Genomic DNA, 21264 nt, shown 5'->3' with positions numbered 1-21264 from the left:
CATAACTTCAACTACCAAAATGATACAGACATGCAGATAGCATAATCATAACCAGTAACCCGTAACCTGGTCTTAGACACCTTATATGACCCCCTTTACATAGGATTTGGTGCCACCACAGAACCTTGGTTGCAAGCCATGTTCTATATGGTCCCAGTTTATATCAACAACATCAAAGCTGGTAACAGTTTTCAGATGCTGCTGAACATTCTTACAGCACCCTTAGGTTGCTGCTACTGTGTCGATTCCTCCTTCAGCAAGAGGTTGGCACCCACATCACCCTGTTGATCTGCAGTTTTCTGTGGACCACATGATAGCTGATTTACAGAATGGTCACTTCTCGCTTCTGAAGAGATCTTTAAATACAGATACGCAGCTGTGCTTCAGGATCTTGGTTTAATTATGGTATTTGGAGCATCTTTTTTTTTTTAAAAGGCAGCTTAAAGAGTCTTTTAGTGAGTGCCCTGCCCCGATTTCTATTTTCATAAATTTACAAAGTTAATATTCTCTTCAAACAATGTGTGAGATACTTATGATCTTTATAAGGTCTTCAGAATGGCAATTACAGCCCACGTGTGGTGAGCATCTGAAAACTACAACACGATTGTCTTTATAGATTGCTTATTTATTTTAACAGAGTGGAAAGCTAAGCAAAGAGCTAGACTTAGTAAGCCATCATGTGAGAACAAGGCTGGATGAACTGAAAAGACAAGAAGTGGCAAGGTTAAGGATGCTAATCAAAGCTAAAATGGATTCCTTTCAAGGTAAGAATACGAAGCAGAATTCACACAGAATTAACAGATTGGTCTTTATCAGATAGGTGCCCGGAATCCACCAATTTTTTTCTCCTCACTGGCTCCTATCAACAATAGGAATGGTTGAACTGAGTTGGAATGGTAAGAGGGTTCCCATTTTACACTCCTGAGATGGAAAGTCTTTCCCATTGGAGCTCTTCCACTGGGAGTGAATAATTAAATATTCACTGGGACAGAGAGGAAAAGAGAAAGATACAGAGTCTAAAGCCTGGTGGCTTAGACATTTCCTGGGATGCAGGAAACCCATGTTGCACTCTCTACTCCAGTGAACCATTTGGCTGCTGCTTATACAAGGTTGGGGTCACATCAACAGCCATCCACCCTCGAGAGAGAAAGTACTAACTTAACCTGGCTTAGCTTAGGTGCTTAACTCCAGGAGCAGGTGTGTGGCTGTAAATCCCAAGCACAGATAGGCACCTCCCTTCTGTCTAGAATTAGGTGCCTCACTACCTTTGAGAGCTGGAGCTTATGTCTTACCCTTCTCCTTGGCATTTCCTACTGGCTAGTTTAGGCAGCTTCCTGCTCAGCATGCTGGCTTATATGAATCACATTTTTAGGAACCTAACTCCCCCTATGCATTGTACAGGGAGCATGGGTGCATTACTTGGGGGTGAGAATTCCATTGGGTGCCAGGGTGCCTAAGAATTAGGCATTGGATTCCTACGTCCTTTTGTGGATTTAGCGCAATCTAATTTTTTTTTTTTTTTTTGAACAAAGGTGTTTGGAACAGGTTTTTTTAACTTGTCGACTAGCTCAAAAGTGTTTGTCTTTCTTTCAACTATAGTCTTTTATAAGAAACATGAGAAACTCAGCTCAAAGGATTTTTGTTGTTGTTGCAGTTCTAAGCATCAGAAACAGGGACTTGGAATGAAAGTGTCTTCTTGTCCATAATTATAGCATTGCTAATGCTACACTGTAATCTACGCAATAGGCCTTTATATTTAGAAACAAAGTATACAAGTTTCCAGTGCGTACAGTTACTGCTAGCTTGTTTGGCAGGGGGTACTGCCTTGTCTCTTTGCCCAACACTGCATGATTTAATTCTAATATGCAAAATATAAATTAAAAAAAAAAAAGACAGCCAGGGAGACTTGATGCAGACCTTTTACTGGAGGTTTCTTTCTGAAAAGAATTGTATTCACAAGCGTAAAGTTTCTAATGGTAATGTTAAGAATCTCTTCCAAAATGTTCTGCTTAGGCTTTTTTTTTTTAAAAAAAAAAGTGGACGTGTAATTATTCTGTGCAGATTTATCAGCGCAGTAGGGGCCTGATCCAATTCCTTATCAAGTCAGCGGAAAGACTCCTATTTATTTCAGTGGGAAATGAATCATAACTTGAGCTTGTATTCTTGCAGTGTTCTGCCACCCTGCTGTGGCATTGAAACACTGCCATTGAGCTTAGTGTGGGGATGGAGCGTGGATTGAGGGAGTCGGGCCTTGTAATGCCAGGAGAAAGCCAAAAGATCTTTGGGGAAGGACTGTATTTTTATTGTTTTCAGTGGAGTGCTTATTCCCAGTCATAGATTAGCCACTGGGCCAATGAGGCCGCAGAAAAATGGACGCCCCCGCACCAGTGCCATAACGAGGGCAAGGCAAGTGAGGCACTTGCCTCAGGCACAGAAGGTGAGGGCACAGAAAGTCTCTCCTTTGGTGGCAATTCGGCGGCAAGTCCTTCCCTCCAAGAGGGACTTGGGGACTCGCTGCCCAATTGCCACTGGCTGTTGGCAAGGGAGAGGGGCGGCATGTCCAGCTCTTGGGCAGAAATTCGGCGGCGGGTCCCCCAGTTCCTCTCAGAGGGAAGGACCTGCCACCGAATTGCTGCTGAAGAATGGCAGCAATTCGGTGGCAGGTCCTTCCCTCCAAGAGGAACCTGTCGCTGAAGAGCCAAACATGCCACCTGTGTCCCCTGCCTCGGGCGCAAAAATCCCTAGTTACGGCTCTGCCCCACACCTCCAACTTGTTCTGCCCACCTGGCAACCCTGCCAGGGAGCCCGTGCCCAGACTCCACTCCTCACTGCAGCGCCGGCTGGGCGGAGCAGGACATCTCCTACACCAGCACCCCACTCCCTGGCAAGAGGACTGGAAGGGATGTGGGGGATGGAGAGACTGCAGGCGGAAGGGGTTGAGAGAGGCCCCCACTGGCTCTGGCCCAGGGGACCTACAAAACCCTAATCTGCCCCTGGCTGTTCCAGTGGGGCCTTTATTCCTGATTGGGACCTCTGGGTGCTATGTCCTACAATTAGTAAATAATAATAAAATTGGCCTCTGTCTTCTGTGCTTTTCTTTTTAAATGAAAGTTACAGTCCAGAGAGCACAGCCCACTACATAGCCTCTCCAGAGGAATAAACGGCTTGCTTCACATATGAACACAAGACTCACAGTTCAGGGGGAAATCTGCCTGCATTAGAGTCTGAGATGAAGTTGTGATGAAGCTCACAATGATCTAATTAAGGGCAGCTACTATGGATGGTAACTTTATGAAGCTGAAAATTTCATTCTAATGCCCCATTGTGATGGGTTGGTTCACAGAAACCCTCTTTCGTATTGCCACCTGATGTGCTGAGACTATGTCTGAGCCCATTTTCCCTGGCAGCTTAGGACTTCAGTGCCCTGCCTGGTTGTGCCAGATACATTAGCCTGCTACAAACACAGACCCAGGTCTGAACCACATCCCCTAAAAGCTGCAGGCTTAACTGAAAACGGCTTAGGAAGTGTTCCTGTCTCCAGCACTCAGATACCCAACTCCCAATGGGGTCCAAATAAATCCATAAAGTTTATACAGAGTAAACTCATAAGTTGTTTGCCCTCTATAATACTAAGAGAGAGAGATGCGCCGCTGTTTGCACCCCAGGTATTAATATATACTCTGGGTTAAAGAGCAAGTAAAAAGTGATTAATACAAAAAGTAGGATTTAAGTGGTTCCAAGTAATAACGGACAGAACAAAGTAAATCACCAAATAAAATAAAACATTCAAGTCTAAGTCTGTTATAGTGAGAAACTGAATACAGATGAAACCTCACCCTCAGAGATGTTCCAGTAAGCTTCTTTGACAAACTAGTCTTCTCCTAGTCTGGGCCCAGTCCTTTCCCCGGTACAGTCCTTGTTCCAGCTCAGGTGGTAGCTAGGGGATTTCTTATGACTGCAGCCCCCTTTATTCCATTTCATCCCCTTATCTCTCTTTTGCACAAGGCGGGAATCCTTTGTCCCTCTCTGGGTTCCCACCCCTCCTTCTAAATGGAAAAGCACCAGGTTAAAGATGGATTCCAGTTCAGGAGATATGATCACATGTCACTGTAAGACTTCACTACCCACTTGCCAGCACACGTATATAGGAAGACTTACAAATAAACAGAGCCATATACAACCAATTGTCCAGGTTAATGGGAGCCATCAAGTTTCCAAGCCACCATTAATGGCCCACACTTTGCATAATTACAAAAGGACCTCAGTTATTTCATATTTCTAGTTTCAGATTCAAGAATGATAGATTTATACAAATATGATGACCACACTCAGTAGATTAAGCTTTGTAATGATATGTTACAAGAGACCTTTTGCATGAAGCTTATTCCAGTTACATATTCACACTCTAGCATATTTTCATAAAATTATAGAGTGCAATGTCACACCCATGAACCCGTGCTGTCTCAGAAGATCAGCATTATTGTATTTAGTAGCTTGTACTCACTCAAACTAAATCCTCAGACTGCAGATGTATGTATGCACAGCGGTCACATTTTTCAAATTTGGATGCCACTGACTTCAGTGGGAGCTGCAGGCATGTAGCATTTTTTTATTTAGATCTCTAACTTTAGGTATCCAAGTTTGAAAAATTTGACCAGTGTGCCTAACTTTAACGACCTGATTTTCAGAAGTGCTGAGCACGCACAAATTGCACCAAAATCAATAAGAACTGCAGGTGCTCAGCCATGCAGCACCACGCCAGGCATCCAGATGCCTAAGCTCCCTCCTCCCACAGCCCCCTGCACAAATCATCATAGGCACCTAACACTGAGGGCAAGTCTATACTACCACGCTCCATTGGTGCAGCTGCACTGCTGTAGCACGTCTGGTGAAGATGCGCTATGCTCACAGGAGAGCGCTCTTCCCGTTGGCATAATTAGTCCACCTCCATGAGAGTCAGAAGCTATGTTGGTGGGAGAGCATCTCCCGCCAACATAGCCCTGATGTGGACAGCTCTTAAGTCAATGTAACTGATGTTGCTCAGGGAGGTGTCTTTCATACCCCTGAGCAACACAAGTTACAGCAATGTAAGCGGGAATGGAGACTGGCTCTAAGAGGAGTTGCAGCAGAGAATCCCAAGCAGGAGGCGGCACTGCCCTGGAACCCAGACTGAGGTGCCTATCTCCAAGCGAGGGGTGGGGCTTAGCACACATCCTTTGGCTTGGCATCTCCCATTGACTAGTTTAGGTGAGGTGCCCCCTAGTGACTGGCTTTTGTGAATTCCATTCTGAGGCGCTTATCTCTCTTTGTTCATTGTATAGAGAGCTTAGGTGTTGAACTCAGCCATTGTGAATCCCAGTGATTTTCTAGGTGCATAAATTCCTTTGTGAATCTAGTCCTTAACCCCCAGACTTAGGTGCCTAAATATCATTTTTAGGCACCGTTACGATCCACAAAACTCCCTGTTGGCTGCTGCCAAATGCTGTAGGTGCCTAAACACTCAACACTTAAGTTTTCTGAGGCACCTAAATTTCTGTCTCCGAGCATGCATACTGCTGCCTCATTCAAGGCACCCCGGTACCATTTCCCACCCAATCCTCATTGCAATACATGAACTAGGGGAAGATAAGCATTCATCCAGTTATCTTGCTGCTGGGTTAGATTGGGTAGGTGTGCTCAGAGGTCGCCTATCAGATTGGGTTGCAGTTGTAGTTGTGGTGCTAACACTGTCTAGGTTAAAACTTTTAGTCTTGTGTCTCACCTGGGATGTGGGAGACAGGTTTGGTTCCTACCTGAGGCACAGTGATTGAAACAGGGGTACTGCACTCTGGATCTCCCACCTTCCAAATGGATGTTCTAATCACCAAGCTATAAAGTCATTTTCTCTCTCTTTAGCCCAGCAACTAAGTATTTATGCACAGTGGAACAGCTTCAACAGGAGATACTGAATGAGCCCACACCAGAATATCCTGAAGCTCAGTGGTTAGAGCCCTCAGAGGTGTGGAAGACCCCTATTCAAATCCTCTGTTCACCAATCCATGGGAGAGGGGAGGCGACTGAAGTTGGGTCTCTCACATCCCAGATGAGGGCTCTAACCACTGGGCTAAAAATTATATGGTCATCACCTCTTCCTCCTCCTTTTCTGTCAGTTTTGTGTGGAGTGAGGCAGGTGCTTCAGCTGCCTGACTCCAGAAGAGGGGTCTTCAGTTGTGGATTGCAAGCAGAGTTAGGTTCCTACCTGCAGCCTGGATTTAGGTGCCTATCTTCAAGAGTGGAGTAGCTTAGTATACCTCCTTCTCTAAGGTATTTCCAACTGGCTAGTTTACATGGGGAGCTGCCTAGCTTGCTTGCTTTTTTTTGGATCACATTCTTAGATGCCTGTCTCTCCCCATTCACTGTATAGAGAGCCTAGGCTCCCTAACTCAGGCTTTCTTGATCACAGTATTGTCTGTGACTTTATGAGCACCTAAAAGTTAAGCATGGCAACGCTGAACTTCACAATGCCAAAATCCCTTTGTGGCTCTGGGCCTTTGGGCCTGCTAGGGAGTGGTAGAGCATATTGTCCTTTAGCTATTCCCCACTCCTCCTCTGCCACTGATTATAGCTGACTTTACGCCACCTGGTGATTCCCTGAGATGCCCTGTCAGGGCAGCTTTTTGGCTGCTTTGCACTGCCAGAAAGAAAGTCAGAGAAAATCCATGATTAATAAAAGTCTTATCAGCATGAGTTTGGGATGGGCATGTTACTCCCATGTCTAGCCCTAGAAGGTCTTGAGATATTGAGCCTTAAAACACTCATGCAGGATAGAATATTTTCTATGCTACCCATCAGATTAGGGTGGGGGAGAATTCAATAGTTGTGTGTATGTGGAAATTAGGACATATTTCTCTGACAGCATGTCTGAAAAAACAAGTGTCTGTTTGTTTGAAGCTGCTCCGAGATTTGATTGTTAGCAGTGGTCCTGGAAGAGACAAATTAGCACACAGCTGAAGCAGTCAAAGGCCATTATGGTTTTTTGCTATTCATATTACATATGTAATATGAATATGCGCCACACAGACACAATGGAGTCCACGTAATCATGTTTACTAACAGCATACAAAATGCAAGACCTAACTACATATATACAATACATCTTTGGCAAGGTTCTGATGGTTTCTGTAACGTGGAAGAAAGTCAGGGCCTCTTAGGGACTCACAGTATTTAAATTCGTATACCCTACAGAATCCATGTGCTTAACTTTATGTATCATATGGCCTGCAGTTTATCACAATGCTATCACCATTACATACATGGTATCTCTGTGCCTCAGTTGCCCATCCATAAAATGTGAGTGACAGTACTTCTTTACCTCATAGGATAAAATACAATACAGATTGTGAGGTGCTTATACTACAGTAAAAAGGTAACATGTCCCATAGCTGGATGTATTTTTACAGCGTTTTATTTTCAAATGATCAAATAAGAATCTTTTGTCTGGTTTAGCATTAATGTGGAAAGATAAACTCTAATATTGCACTTTTAAAAATGCTTTATAAAACATGATTCATCAGAGAATGTATTTAGGCACAAGTGATCTCACAGTGGAGGAATGGTAGTTGAAATATGCACTGGTCACTGTTTGCTGGCATGTGATGATGATAAAAAACAGAGCACAGATATGACAAGATTATCTTTGGCTTACTAAAGGGTAACAAGTTGAAGGAGACTGTCCTACAATCTCCTATACAGATCAAACATTCCTGTTTTTTTGTTCAGCCATCTTGACAAGCTGTCCAATTAAAAAATTGACAGACTTCTAGAATCACTGGACATGACCGTTGCCCCTAACTTAACAGAACAGATGCTGTTCAACGTAATATTGGTCTAGAGCGTTATATGGGTGTATCGACCAAAATCACAGTAGCATATGGAAAACTCTGGTAGCATAGAAGTGTTTGATGCTATTGCTATATTTGCATGTTTTATATTGTTGGAAGCAGCCCCTAGAGAAGGGAGGGGGAAATGTTTGCAGCACCTTATTTGGACACAGGGCCTGACTCCCTACTGCCTCGCACCTTGTAGTCAGTATAAAAGGAATCTAAACTGCTGCCATTCTGATCTGGTATTGTTCCACATCCACTTTGGCCAGGTAGAGGTGATTTTCAAGGTATAAGGTGAGGAGTCAGCCCTAAGACCCTAATTCATCTGGATGATGCTGGTCAGCAATTTGGCACTTCAACTGACCCCCTCACAACTACAAAGTCAGCTGTTTTATTTATATGCTCATTTGCAAGAACTAGTAGTGCAGTGTCTGTTCTGGATTGCGAAGCTTGAAATACTTGTGATATCTGCTTTAATTTCTGCATGTTAAAATTACAGTGTAAAAATGGAGTACTCCATCTTGGTAGGAGGAGTGCCTGTGCAAATTGCTAGAGGCTCAGTGAAGCTCACCAATCTTCCTTAAGCAATGCTAGTTTAGAAATGTTGCTATTCTTTCAAATTGCACATACCTATCCGGTCCCTAAGGAGCCTCAAATTATTTGTATATCACAGGTTTGTGTTTCAAAACTTTTAACTTCCAGAACGCTCTCCTTCAAACTCGTTTGATATGTTTTGTGTTCAAAATAATGTTTTAAAAACATATTTTTACCTTGTTCTTTCAGACACTGGCATAGACCATCAAGCTCTCCTTAAACAGTTTGAACACCTCAACCACCAGAATCCTGACACGTTTGAATCTAAAGATTTAGATATGTTGATCAAAGCAGTGAGTGTTAGATATAAAGTATAGTAGATGTTTACCTGCTATTATTGATTATGTATTTCTCTGCAATGAAAGCAAATCCTTTTACTTTATCTATACCAATCTTCTGTAAATACCACACAGAACTTAATCGTAGAGGAACTTAGTTGGCTCCATTGTGTATTGGAAAACTTCTATGCCATTGACATGTGTTCGCTACAGAACCTGTTAATTCTTCAAGTAACATCTTGTAGCATTCTCATTCTTGTGCCGGTGTGAGCAGCTTTGGGAACAGAACATGACTTGTCAAGGGCATGTAAATTCAGTTCAGTTTTGATAGAAGTGTATTATGCCTGTAGAATATTTTCAAAGTATATTTTTATACCTAAATTACTTTCAGCTCATCACATAATGACTTTAATATAAGGCAGGGATTGGTAACCTTTGGCATGTGGCCCACCAGCGTAAGCCCCCTGGCAGGCTGGGCCAGTTTGTTTACCTGCCCGTCTGCAGGTTCGGCTGATCGCAGCTCCCGCTGGCCGCGGTTCACTGCTCCAGGCCAATGGGGGCTGCGGGAAGTGGTGTGGGCCAAGGAATGTGCTGGCCGCTGCTTCCCGCCACCCCCATTGTCCTGCAACAGCAAACCACAGCTGGTGGGAGCTGCGATCAGCCGAACCCGTGGACATGGCAGGTAAACAAACCGGCCTGGCCTGCCAGGGCATTGCTGATCCCTGATATAAGGTAACAATTGCTGCTTTCAAAATGGCCATATAGATTTCTGGACCTACCTTGTGTATGGCAAGCTGCAATACCACAACAATTGAATTTCAGATATCAATACTAAAAGTTGCTTAATGGGCACTTAGCGGCTCTGGTAGAGATTAAGTAAATATCAATCACAGGTGTGGCTCTTGCTCAGCTGATATATCAGTGAGATGCTGTTTGGCTGAGAGTGCAGCGTGGCTTTTTTCAATAGTGAAAAATTATGCTTCTTGTGGAAAGCTAGATTTTAATCTCAGGTATGCAGCACGTAGCACTGTACATCTGATATTAGAAGCTGGTTGACTGTTTTTGCACAGAGAATTTGGTGAGTTAAAATGCTCCTTCTAATTTACTCTTAAATTTTCCAAAAATCTTACCAGTTAGGAGCATCATTTCAGAAAAATTCTGGTTGGTAGGGAGAGAGGGAAGTTCCTAACTAGCAGTTCTTTCTGTTCTTAAACCATTCCACCTTTGTCTGCTTTCATTTACCAGCTGGAACTACACAGTTTAAGGGATACCTTAGGGGGACCATTTCCTCTATAATTGTTTGGAGATGAACTCTAAATAATTGGAGAGGCAGTATCAGGTGAATCTGAACATCCTTTAGGGGACAACATGAGAATGCTGAACTTCCTTTAATACTATTAAATACATTAGCATCAAAAACTGAAAACTAACCAGCTGCAAACTGCTTCCAAGCGTAAGCAAGTCTGCATTAACTAACTCCACATAAGGGTATGTCTGGACTGGGCATGTGGTCCTGTTTCAACTCTAATTAGCAATCAATTCATTCAGATTAATTTACATGATTGTAAATGTAAGTCTGGACAAACATAGAATTGTAAGACTAGAAGGGACCTTGAGAGGTCATCTAGTGCAATCCTCTGCACTCATGGTAGGACTAAGCATTACTTAGACCATCCCTGACATATGACTCCATGTTTGTTGACTAAACCCTACGGTAAACCATAGACATTTGTATCCTGGAACAAACACTGGGAGTGATAACAGTAGCATTTACTATTTTAAAATGGATTAAGTTGATTCATAATAAAGCACTCTTATTCTAGAGTAAGTGTCCACATGTGAAGTTAATCAGGAAATAACTATTTGAGAATAATTTTCCACATAGATGAGCCTTAACATAGACTTTCAAATATTATCCATTGTCACTCACAGTATTTAAAGTAATCTGTTGTTACAGGTTAAGGACTCGATTGTAGAGTTGCTATGAAACCTGAGCAAGGGACACCGGAGAGTCTTATAGACTTTAAGGTCAGAAGGGACCATCATGATCATCTAGTCTCACCTCCTGCACATCACAGGCCATAGAACCCTACCGAGCCACTCCTGCAATAGGCCCATAACCTCCAGCTGAGTTACTGAAGTCCTAAAATCTTGATGTAAAGACTCCAAGTTACAGAGAATCCACCATTTACTCTAATTCATACCATCAAGTGACCTGTCCCCCATGCTACAGAAGAGGGTCCAAAGCCCCCAAGGTCTCTGCCAGTCTGACCTGTGGGAAAATTCTTTCCCAATCCCAAATACGGTGATCAGTTAGACCCTGAACGTGTGGGCAAGACCTATTAGCCAGACACCTGGGAAAGAATTGCCTGTAAATCAGAGCCGTCCCCATCTAATGCCCCATCTCCGGCCATAGGAGTTATTTGCTAATGGGTCTCATCATACCATATCCTCCATAAATTTATCAAGCTCAGTCTACAAAGAAGTTAGTTTTTTCACCCCTCTCTATTCCTGTTGAAAGGCTGTTCCAGCACTACAATCCTCTGATGTTAGAGACCTTTGTCTAATTTCAAGCCTATACTTGCTGAGGGCCAGTTTATATCCATTTGTTCTTGTACCAACATTAACTCTTAGCTTAAAATAACTCCTCTCCCTCCCAGGTGTTAAATTCTCTGATGTTTGGTACCTGCTACCTCTTAGCTCCTGAAGGAAGTGCACTGTGCTAGCCTTGTACCTGGTGCATCTTATTTCCCTAACCATGCCAGTTCAGCTGCACTGGCTGAAACGTGTGGGGAGAAAGGAGTCGAAACTGTGTCTATTCTCCAGTTCCTGCCCATCTGTGTGGGATGGAGAGTAATGGCCCTATGTACAACGTGGGTAGCCTACAGAGGAGAATAAGGGTGCATTACTGCCTCCTCTTAAACCAATGCATGGGTGTGGAATGCAACTCAGTTGATTCCTAGAATATTAAATTATGTGAAAGTGATTGTTTTTGCTGAACAAGTAGAGTAGGGAGAGGCAGCTATTACGCTACACTCTGTTGAAAGATGATCCCCAATTAGTTTACCTCGCGTTTGGCAAAGCAATGGCAATATGGCCAGTCATTCACACTTCTAAGCAATACAGTCTTTTCAGCATAAACATTTCTTGTAGGCTACAAGTGACCTGGAAAACTATGACAAGACACGCCACGATGAATTTAAGAAATACGAGATGATGAAGGAACATGAAAGGAGAGAATATTTAAAAACACTGAATGAAGAGAAGAGACGGGAAGAGGAATCCAAATATGAGGAGATGAAGAAAAAGCATGGAGATCATCCCAAAGTCAATCATCCTGTAAGGATACAGAGTTTACACATTTCTTATCCTGCTAGAGAAAGCTTTGCATACCAAAGGGCAATGGCTTATAACAAAAAAAGGCCCGGATAACACCTTGTTCATTCACATATGATCAGCATTAAAATGGGGAATAAAGACTAATACTCTGTGGATGGGATTTTCAAAAGGCTCAAACTCTGCTCCCTTTGAAATCAGCAAGAGTTTTACCACTGAGTTCGATGGAAAGAGAGAAATCAGTCCTAGGCGCTTTAGAAAACCCTACCCTAGATGCCTGTTATCTTTGCTGTGTTTGGTATACAGCAATGTGATATACTGGCAAAATGCTTGCTCATAAAGACACCAGAGATTATTCAGGATTATTCTGCAGCACCCATGTTTACATTGCAAATCCCAACATTACAGCTACCTTCCCTCTAGGCAAGAAGAGTAGACTGCAATTCACTTTAGACATAGTTCCTAAATGAGGGGCTGTGGAAAGCCATTCCAGGGGTTCCTTTTCCCCAGAGTCGGAGTATGCTGCTTCATGGTACCCTCAACCCCTCTGCCTTGTGACAATGGAAGAAGACTGTCATTGATTTCTGTGTGCTTTGGATCAGGCCTATAAAGCAGGGCCATTCCAAAGGTTTTTGAAAAGCCTTTTGAGAAACTTTAACTCCAGTTTAGGGCAATAAAATTACATGTCATTACTTTGAGTGATTTCTATTTGTAACCAATCTACAGGGAAGCAAAGACCAACTAAAAGAGGTGTGGGAGGAGTCAGATGGGCTGGATCCTAATGACTTCAATCCAAAGACATTTTTCAAGTTACACGGTAAGAGATTAGATTTAGTTTAAAAAAGGTGTAAGTCAATTGATTCTTGCATTATCTATTTGTTTAGAAGTTGTTATCGTTTGTTGGGGAAAATCTGGTCACACAAGCTATTTGGATGAGTCCAGAAGGACAAAAAGGAGTAAATCAGCAGTTTTGTCAAGTTGAAACTGTTCATGCAAGAGCACTTACCACCACATTGGGTGAATGTACTATTGTACTGCTACACTCTCAAGTGGAGCAATGTAAAAATTCAACAGTGTAAGGGAGTCAACTCACCCCTGCGGCGCCTCCTGCTGGTCATCAGCTCTTCCAGCATCCTGGAGCACCCTCTGCTGGCTGGTGTCCTGTTGCCGCTGGCCCCCCATGTCCCTCCCAGGCCCCCAGTGCCCCTTTCTCTGGGTTGCTGCCCCCTGGTAGTGCTGCCACACTCTGGGTCTCCCCACCCGGGGAACCCCCACCCACCTCAGTGTATGGCTACTGCCAGTCACTATCTAGCCTCACTCCCTGGGGCAGACTGCAGTATACACCACTCATCACAGGCAAGGTTGGGTTGGACCTGCTGCCTCTCTCTATAGTTGGGCTGCCCCTCTACAGCCCTAGTACTGGTCTTAGACCTTCAGCTAGGCCTGCAGCCTGGGGGGTTTCCAGGCTGGAGCACCCTAGCTCCTCTAGCCTTCCCCCAGCCCTGCTCCACTCCCAGTACCCTTCTCAGCTCCCTAGCAGCCAGGTTCTTCTCTCTACAAGCAGAGAGCAACTCCTGAGCTTCTGACTGCCCAGGGCTCCTTATAAGACCTGATTAGTCTGTTTGAGGCGTGGCCTCAGTTGCAGCCACTTCCCCCAATCAGCCAGGGCTTTGCTCCCTTCCCCAGTCCCAGCCCTCTCCTGGGCTGTTTCAAGCCCCAAAGGGCAGGAGCGGGTAACCACCCCACTACAAACAGGTTATATTTTCAGAAAGAGCTCATGTATCTCCAAGAGGAGTGCAATAATTGTATGTGGCAATAGGTTTAAAGGACACAGCTGGTTCTTCAGTTGCCAGGTAATTTTTTTTTGTAGGGGGAAACTCTTTAGTTGTCATTTTGCCCACAAACTACGCCATCAGGATGAGCCACAGAAGGACTGTATGAATGAACTTGCAGTTCCACCATCTCAGTCTAGCTCAGTAAACAGCTTGTCAGTCATTCTACTGCAGGATTGGGCCTAAGGGCCACATCTGGGTATGGAAATTGTATGGTGGGCTATGAATACTCACAAAATTGGAGGTTAGGGTGTGTGGGAGGAAGCAGGGGGCAAGGGCTCTGGCTGGGATTATGGGCTTTGGGGTGGGGCTGAGGATGAGGGGTTGGAGGTACAGGAGGGTGCTCCTGGCTGGGACCAAGGGGTTCAGAGGGCAGGAGGGGGATCAGAGCTGGGGCAGGAGGTTGGAGGCGGAAGGGGGTCGGGGGTGCAGGCTCTGGGCAGCGTTTACCTCAAAAGACCTCCTGGAAGCAGCGGCATGTCCCCTCTCCAGCTCCTATGTGGTGGCACAGGCAGGCAGCTCTGCACTCTTCCCCATCCGCCGCAGGCATCACCCCTGCAGCTCCCATTGGCCGCATTTCCCGGCCAATAGGAGGTGCGGGGGTGGCGCTTGGGGTGGGGGCAGCATGCGGAGCCCCTTGGCTGCCTCTGCACATAGGAGCCAGAGGAGGGACATGCCGCTGCTTCTGGGAGTCACGCAGAGCCATGGCATGCGCTGAGTGGGGCAAGCCCCCGACCCTGCTTGCTGGCCAGAGCAGCGCAAGCCCCAGACCCTACTCCCCGGCAGGAGCTCGAGGGCCGGATTAAAACGTCTGGATGCAGTCCCTAGGCCGTAGTTTGCCCACTCCTGTTCTACCTCCGGAAAAGCACAGAGAATTGGGCTCCTTCAGGGATGGTCACGGTCCTCTAAAAAATAAATAAAGGTGCCTTTACTATTTCTGGTTTCTGCAGCTAGAACTTGAAATGGTAGCAGAGAGGTGTAAACTTTGCCCATTGATTTTAATAGGGTGTTCACTTCCTTAAATCTCATCACTTAACTACTTCACTGCTGAGCTGTATGCAAAGGCACTTAGGCCTCATCTGCACAGTGGGATAATGTGCTCTATGGCAGCTGATTTCTAAAACACATTAATGTGTTGTGCATTAATTAGTCTGTATAGACCCTGCTGGTGTATGCTAAAGGTTCTCTGGTATGCTTTAATGTAGTAGTGTTTCAAATCTTTCAATAAGCGTACAACATCTTAGTGCGCTTTAGAAAAAACACTCTTGTACAGCACATTACCCCACTGTGTAGGCAGGCCCTTACTTGATGCTGCTGGATGTGCCTGGCATTGTGCTGATGGTTTAATAAAGGGCTGAACAAAAACAAATGGAGGAAACTAGGTTTGGTTTTGGTTTTGACTCACCCAGTACACAAAGGGAAAAAAAATGCACAAGCTGAAACTAATGCCAGCTCCAGCTAAAGCAAAGAATTTCTGAACTGTCTGACCTTTTTTAATCCTGGTTTATGAGTATATTAAAGTTCTATGTAATTTAGCCACTCTACTTCACGTTCAAAAAAGTATTAGATTTTATTTCTTTTCTCCTAGGAATCTAAGTAGAGCCTATAGCTTCTTCTTTTGTGTCAGTTTCTCCAAAACAGAAATAGCCAGTTCTTCTCATTGAAAATTAACATATAAGTTCTCTGATGCAGCTAATGTAAATAGTATATAAACACTTATTTGAATTAGACTAGACATTCTCTCAACCATTAAAGTGTCCAGGGCCGGCTCCAGGCACCAGGCCAGCAAGCATGTGCTTGGGGCAGCCAAGGGGAAGGGGCGGCACGTTGGGCTTTTTGGCAGCAATTCGGCAGCCGGTCCCTCGGTCCCTCTCGGAGGGAGGGACCTGCTGCCAAATAGCCGTTGAACAAGAAAGCGGCACAGTGGAACTGCCGCCGATCGCGATCATACCTTCCCCCGCCACCTGGGGCGGCAAAAACCCTGGAGCTGGCCCTGAAAGTATCACATAATATTCAAATTAAGAACGGATCGTCACGTAGCATGAGTTACGATCCACAGTTACCAAATATTTAATAAAATTTCCTTGCCTTGCCAAACTCATGCTAAACTGGGTCCCTTCCTGAAGGATGGAGTATTTATATAGCAGTCAGCAGAATTCTATAATTTGCTTGGAGAAACTTCCATACATTTAGCCAAACTTTTCCACAGGTTCCTGGTGGTCCGGAATATATTTACAAATCTTGCCCAAGTACAGCTACCTTTTCTCATGCTGAGCAATACCTTATTGAGAGAGTGGCCTAGGTATTCTTATTTTAGGTTTTAACCAATAAACACCAATAAAAAACACACCCTGCCCCAAAAATGAAATCAGTGTTTATCCAATAGACACAGGAAAAACACCAGAAATGGTTATTTGTAGTTAAGGGTTTGTTTACATGGAGCAGTAATGCAGACTACAGGAATCTGTGTAGATCCTGACAGTGCACACCAAAGGTTTCCTAATGGACTTCAGTATAGTGCTGTTTGAAACAGTACTATGTTAAAGCACACTAGAGAACATTACAAAGAGATTACAGTATATAGAAGAAGAAAGTCCTGAAAAAAACCCCATTTTTGGACTTCTACATAAAACTCAAAAATTGCTACAAATAATCCCCCCAAAATGAAAATAATAAATCCCCCCAAAAGATAGAGTTGCCAGAAATCCAGTGCAGACCAACCATGGCCTGATTTATGGTTAAGTGGCATAATCTCCATGTCATACTCTGTACTCAGCATCTTATTAGGTACAGAGGTTAATCCACTCTAGACTCTGCTGGCATCTGCTTATCTGACCCATTGTGAATTACTGTATTCATTATCTTCTGTATTTACTGAATTTATATTTTCAATTCTTATACTTTTCTAGATGTCAATAATGATGGCTTCTTGGATGAGCAAGAATTAGAGGCCCTGTTTACTAAAGAGGTAAAAAAAAAAAAAAAAGGAACATTTCAGAGCATTCAGTATATTGATGCGTCCCCTCTCTTTCTAAAGGGACATTTACTTATTTTATTTTGATTTAGACTATGAACAAGAACATTTATCCCCAGGTCTGAGTGACCTTGACACTCTAAAATTATTTAGCACACCAGTGAGGGAGAGAAACAATGGTTTAGCAATTAAGGCAGAGGGCTGGGATTCAGGAGTCGTGGGTTCAATATCTTGCTCTGTCACAGACTCTCATGAACCAGTGAGCTGAGATGGGCCTCACAACATGCCCTCAGGGTTAACAAACTCAGGCTATTATGGACCAAAGCAGAGAGTGAATACTAAAGTGCACAGCCCTTACAGAGAGCATCTTGCCAATAGCCTCCTATTCTATACCGGTGGGGCTCCCAGTGAGGAGAGAGGCAGTCTTTTAGATGGGTGTTTGCCAACCACTTATGGTTTTGTAAGTTAGAACCATAATCTGAAAAATCCACTCCAAAAACTATAGGTAGCCAGTGCAGGTCAAGGAATACAGAACAACAATACACACAAAAAGAGGCACCACTTAACAAATGGACACTGGGTTCAGCACCAGATTTACACCCAGGTCCTGCAATTGACCTATTATGGTCCCACCTCTGTGCCCACATGGGGTTCGATTGAAGTCAGTTGGGCTCCTCGCCTGCACTAAGGCAATCATAGGATCAGAGTCTAGATTTCCATGTGAATTTAAAATATAATCCTGTGTAGAGGACATTATAGTAGTCAACTTGAATTAACAACTGGCTTCATACCATTGAAAAGCTTACTTTCTGCTTAAAATTATGCTGAAATAAATTATTTCTTTATCTAGAACAATCATTTCCCTTCAGATTTACTGTTCAGTCAAAAGTGCCTCCGCTAAATATAATGCAAAAGCATATCAGTGTCAGGGCTGGTTCAAATTGGTGAAGCTTTGTTTTTAAGCAACATTTTACATCATTGTCTCAAATGTGCTCTATTCTGAGTAAGCAGTCGTTTCTTTCAGCTAATGGTTACTACATTTATTTTCAGCTGGAGAAAGTATATGATCCCAAAAATGAAGAGGATGATATGGTGGAAATGGAAGAAGAAAGGCTAAGAATGAGAGAGCATGTTATGAATGAGGTGTGGTCTGAAGGTTAACAGAGTTGGCCAAATCCTGCTCTGTTGTACCTGTGCAATCCTACTGAAGTCAGCGAGGTTGCCCAGGTACAGCAGAGGGAAATTTTGCCCATTTTACTCTATACTGCTTCACAGGCATACAATTAATTCAAAGCATACTATGCTACAATCTCTTGTCCTCACTCAGACAAGATGCTGGATAGATAAAATTGCTTGGTAAAGTCCATGTTCCCATTTCCTGAGTTCCAGAATAATCATGCTGTGGAGCAGGCCTGGAGATCTCTACAGATGTCTCAGGATCCACAGATATTACCTGTGAATCCTGGGGTGTGGAGTAGCACAGGGCTGGCCTCTGTGTTGTTCCCTTAGCCTGCCTTATACATCTGTCAGAACAGCTCCAAGCTGAACAATTTTGTCAGTGCTTTCTTGCCTGTATCCAGCCCTCCCCCAACTTCACAAGGAGTCTGACAGAAACGTATGTCAACATTCATTCTTGCAGATATTTCCCAGGGGTGTTGGGAAGGGATGATGCTCAATAGAGCTGGTGTCCTCCAGCAACAGCACTTCTACACCCAGCTGTTCTCCCTAAAACTTGAGGAGTGCATTGAGGTTGTGCTTCTATTAGTCAGAGGGAGGCCCTGAAGGAGGGATTCTGGGACAGTTTAACTGGTTTCCTGCTACTTTAATTCCCTTCTTCTAAAATGGAAGGTTAGGATGGATCACAGTTATTGGCAGCAAGTTTTCAGTCAGCTTTTAGTGTGAGCTTCTTTTGGAGTTGAAAGGCCAAGAGAACTAAATCCTAGATATCGAGGTTATAGATGTATTAGAAATCCTGGCTTGCAGCTGAGACAGCTCAGAAACACAAGACTGATCAACCTAATCCTGCATTAATGTCTTAGTGAGACATTCCAGTGAGAGAGACAATAGTAAAGCAAGCATTTGGAAAGGAAAGCAGAATCAAAACCAATTGAAAAAAGTTGCAGGTTTGCACTTGAAAATGAAAGTAGGTCTGGTTTAAGATGAAAAAACAATCACACGATTAAGTTGCTTTATAAATGTAGGTTCAGCCCCCTCAAAGTCTCTTGTATTGGTCAAAGATGTGTTACATTTTGTTTTTGCTTTAACTAGATTGACGTCAACAAGGACCGGTTAGTAACTTTACATGAGTTCCTGAAAGCTACAGAGAAAAAAGAATTTTTGGAGCCAGATAGCTGGGAGGTAATAATAGCATGTTCCAGGTGGAACATACTGTACTGTTTCTATCAGTTGAAATCAGGAAACTAAGTGTCATGTTTGTCTCTGACTTTTCAGCTTTCCTCCTCCTTGGTATGTGCATATGTGCCATGGTTGGAGGCATTAACTAAATAAAACATCTAGGTATTTAAGAACATAAATTGAATAGGTTTGTGTCATCATGTGGATTATCTGAAAGCATGCTGCTTGCACAGGCCTTTGGAAACAGAAAACAAACATTTTGGTTATGGATTTCCTTGGATGGAGGACAGAGTTCAATTAGATGCAGGAGAAGTGATATTTTTCAACCAAATCCCACATTTTGAGCAGGATTCAAACCATTTCCTCATAAGTAGAAGTGAGGAATTCCTTCACCATACAATATATTTTTGGAAGTATCAAACCAAAATTTTCTGTATTGGTGTATTTTAGAATCCAGCTCGTAGCCATAGCATTGTGAAGATTACTAATTTCCTTTTGAAAATTGTATTTTTATTATTCCTGTGTGAAGGTTCTTAGTTCTCTACGTTTTCTTGCAGACATTGGATCAACAGCAGGTCTTCACCGAAGAGGAGCTGAAGGAATTTGAAACGCATATTTTGCAGCAGGAAAATGAGCTCCTGAAAAAGGCAGAAGATCTTCAACAACAGAAGGAAGAGCTACAGAAACAGCATGACCAGCTTCAGGCTCAGAAACAGGAACTTCAGCAGGTGCTGTCATTGTAATAGGAGGATTCCTCCCATTTGCTGAGCCTTTTGCTGAATTTCCAAAAGGCAAAGCGGTGTTACTTCTGGAGTCATTGTCCCTTTAGGAAGCGTATGAGCCATGAGGGCTGCAGATGAATTTTAAACTCATTTTTCCTGCAACAGGGTACAACCTATAACTCCAGATTACACCAAACAGTGAAGCTGAACTCTGTATATTTCCACTGGTGAAGATCATATGTAATGAGTGTACATACTGTCAAAAGCGTTGAATTATGCAGGGTGAAAGGAAGCTGATGCTGCTGAGTTCTCAGACCTCTCTTGTTTTTTCCTCTCCCCGTCCTACCTATCAGGTTGTACAACAGATGGAACAGAGGAAGCTACAGCAAGGAAGTCCTCTATCAGGACCGGCTGGGGAACTGAAATTCCAGCCACGTATGTAAATTATATTACATTACATTATGGACAAACTTTTAAATCTAAGATCCCATTTCAAAAGTGGTTTAAAAGCTCTTTTCTCTCTGGTGAAATTGTAAATATAACTTGTCTGCCGTGATCCATTTTAGGGAAAATTGCTGAGCTTTCTCCAACCTAAGGGAAAAGTATTGAAGTTTTCTAAAGAAATCTGGAGGTCTAAGTACATTATTAAAATATCACTAAACCCAATAAATATGAGATTAAATAATAACCTCCCTGGAAAAGCCAGAATTCATTTTTGCAGAGTTTCTGAGGCATGACATGGTCATAGAGACAGGATTTGCCTCATTTCAGAGTGAGCAGTGTTGTGGCCTTTCAGTCCCCCGAGATGTCCTGAGATCTAGGAGATCCAGTGTCTCAGAGTATCCATAGAAGGCTGGGGCATTCACAGGGAGCCAGCCTCTCTTTGTTATTTTTGGGTCTCCCTGTGCCACAAAGAACCTTGGTGCTAATGCTTCACCCTATGCCTTGAATGAGTTTGCTAACACAGAGTGGGAATCTGCAGGAACTAATGCTGTTCTTACCCCTTGAATCCTCCAAAAGGGAGCAAACGCTGATCCTTGACCTTGTAGGTATTCTTTCCCATGGGTATTTACTTGTGGATTTGCTGGGTGGATGTTTGTTTATAATAGTTACAAGGTATCTTTCACTTTCAGCCAACTGCTGAAGATGTCTTCATTGAGTGGCTGTCCCCATATCATGTACCACCAAATAGCTGGCAAAAATATGTATCTAGAGGAGAGTTTTCAGTGCTTGATTTTTTATTTGCCGAGTGAAGTGAACAAGTTTTGATCATCTTTTCCTGTTAGAAAAGCCTTTATCCATATGATCTTC

At 43.4% G+C, this 21264-nt stretch overlaps 1 protein-coding gene across 3 annotated transcripts in view; it reads left to right on the top strand.

The window, feature by feature from the left end:
- NUCB2 (nucleobindin 2) overlaps nucleotides 1–21264 on the top strand; it is a 54909-nt gene that overhangs the window by 20202 nt on the left and 13443 nt on the right. For 2 of the 3 annotated variants that reach the window (XM_032799238.2, XM_032799239.2), the window contains 9 exons: nucleotides 638–764; nucleotides 8646–8749; nucleotides 11888–12073; nucleotides 12797–12887; nucleotides 16812–16870; nucleotides 17927–18019; nucleotides 19145–19234; nucleotides 19789–19959; nucleotides 20307–20388. In XM_032799238.2, the coding sequence (XP_032655129.1) occupies nucleotides 638–764; nucleotides 8646–8749; nucleotides 11888–12073; nucleotides 12797–12887; nucleotides 16812–16870; nucleotides 17927–18019; nucleotides 19145–19234; nucleotides 19789–19959; nucleotides 20307–20388 (1003 nt within the window). Of the gene's footprint in view, nucleotides 1–637; nucleotides 765–8645; nucleotides 8750–11887; nucleotides 12074–12796; nucleotides 12888–16811; nucleotides 16871–17926; nucleotides 18020–19144; nucleotides 19235–19788; nucleotides 19960–20306; nucleotides 20397–21264 lie in introns of those variants that run through there. The other variant, XM_032799240.2, reaches the window with a different exon arrangement.

The sequence above is a fragment of the Chelonoidis abingdonii genome, chromosome 4 (assembly GCF_003597395.2).
Source record: "Chelonoidis abingdonii isolate Lonesome George chromosome 4, CheloAbing_2.0, whole genome shotgun sequence".
Lineage (NCBI taxonomy): Eukaryota > Metazoa > Chordata > Testudines > Testudinidae > Chelonoidis > Chelonoidis abingdonii.
The sequence above is the reverse complement of the archived record's forward strand: the minus strand, read 5'-3'. Positions and strand labels throughout refer to the sequence as shown.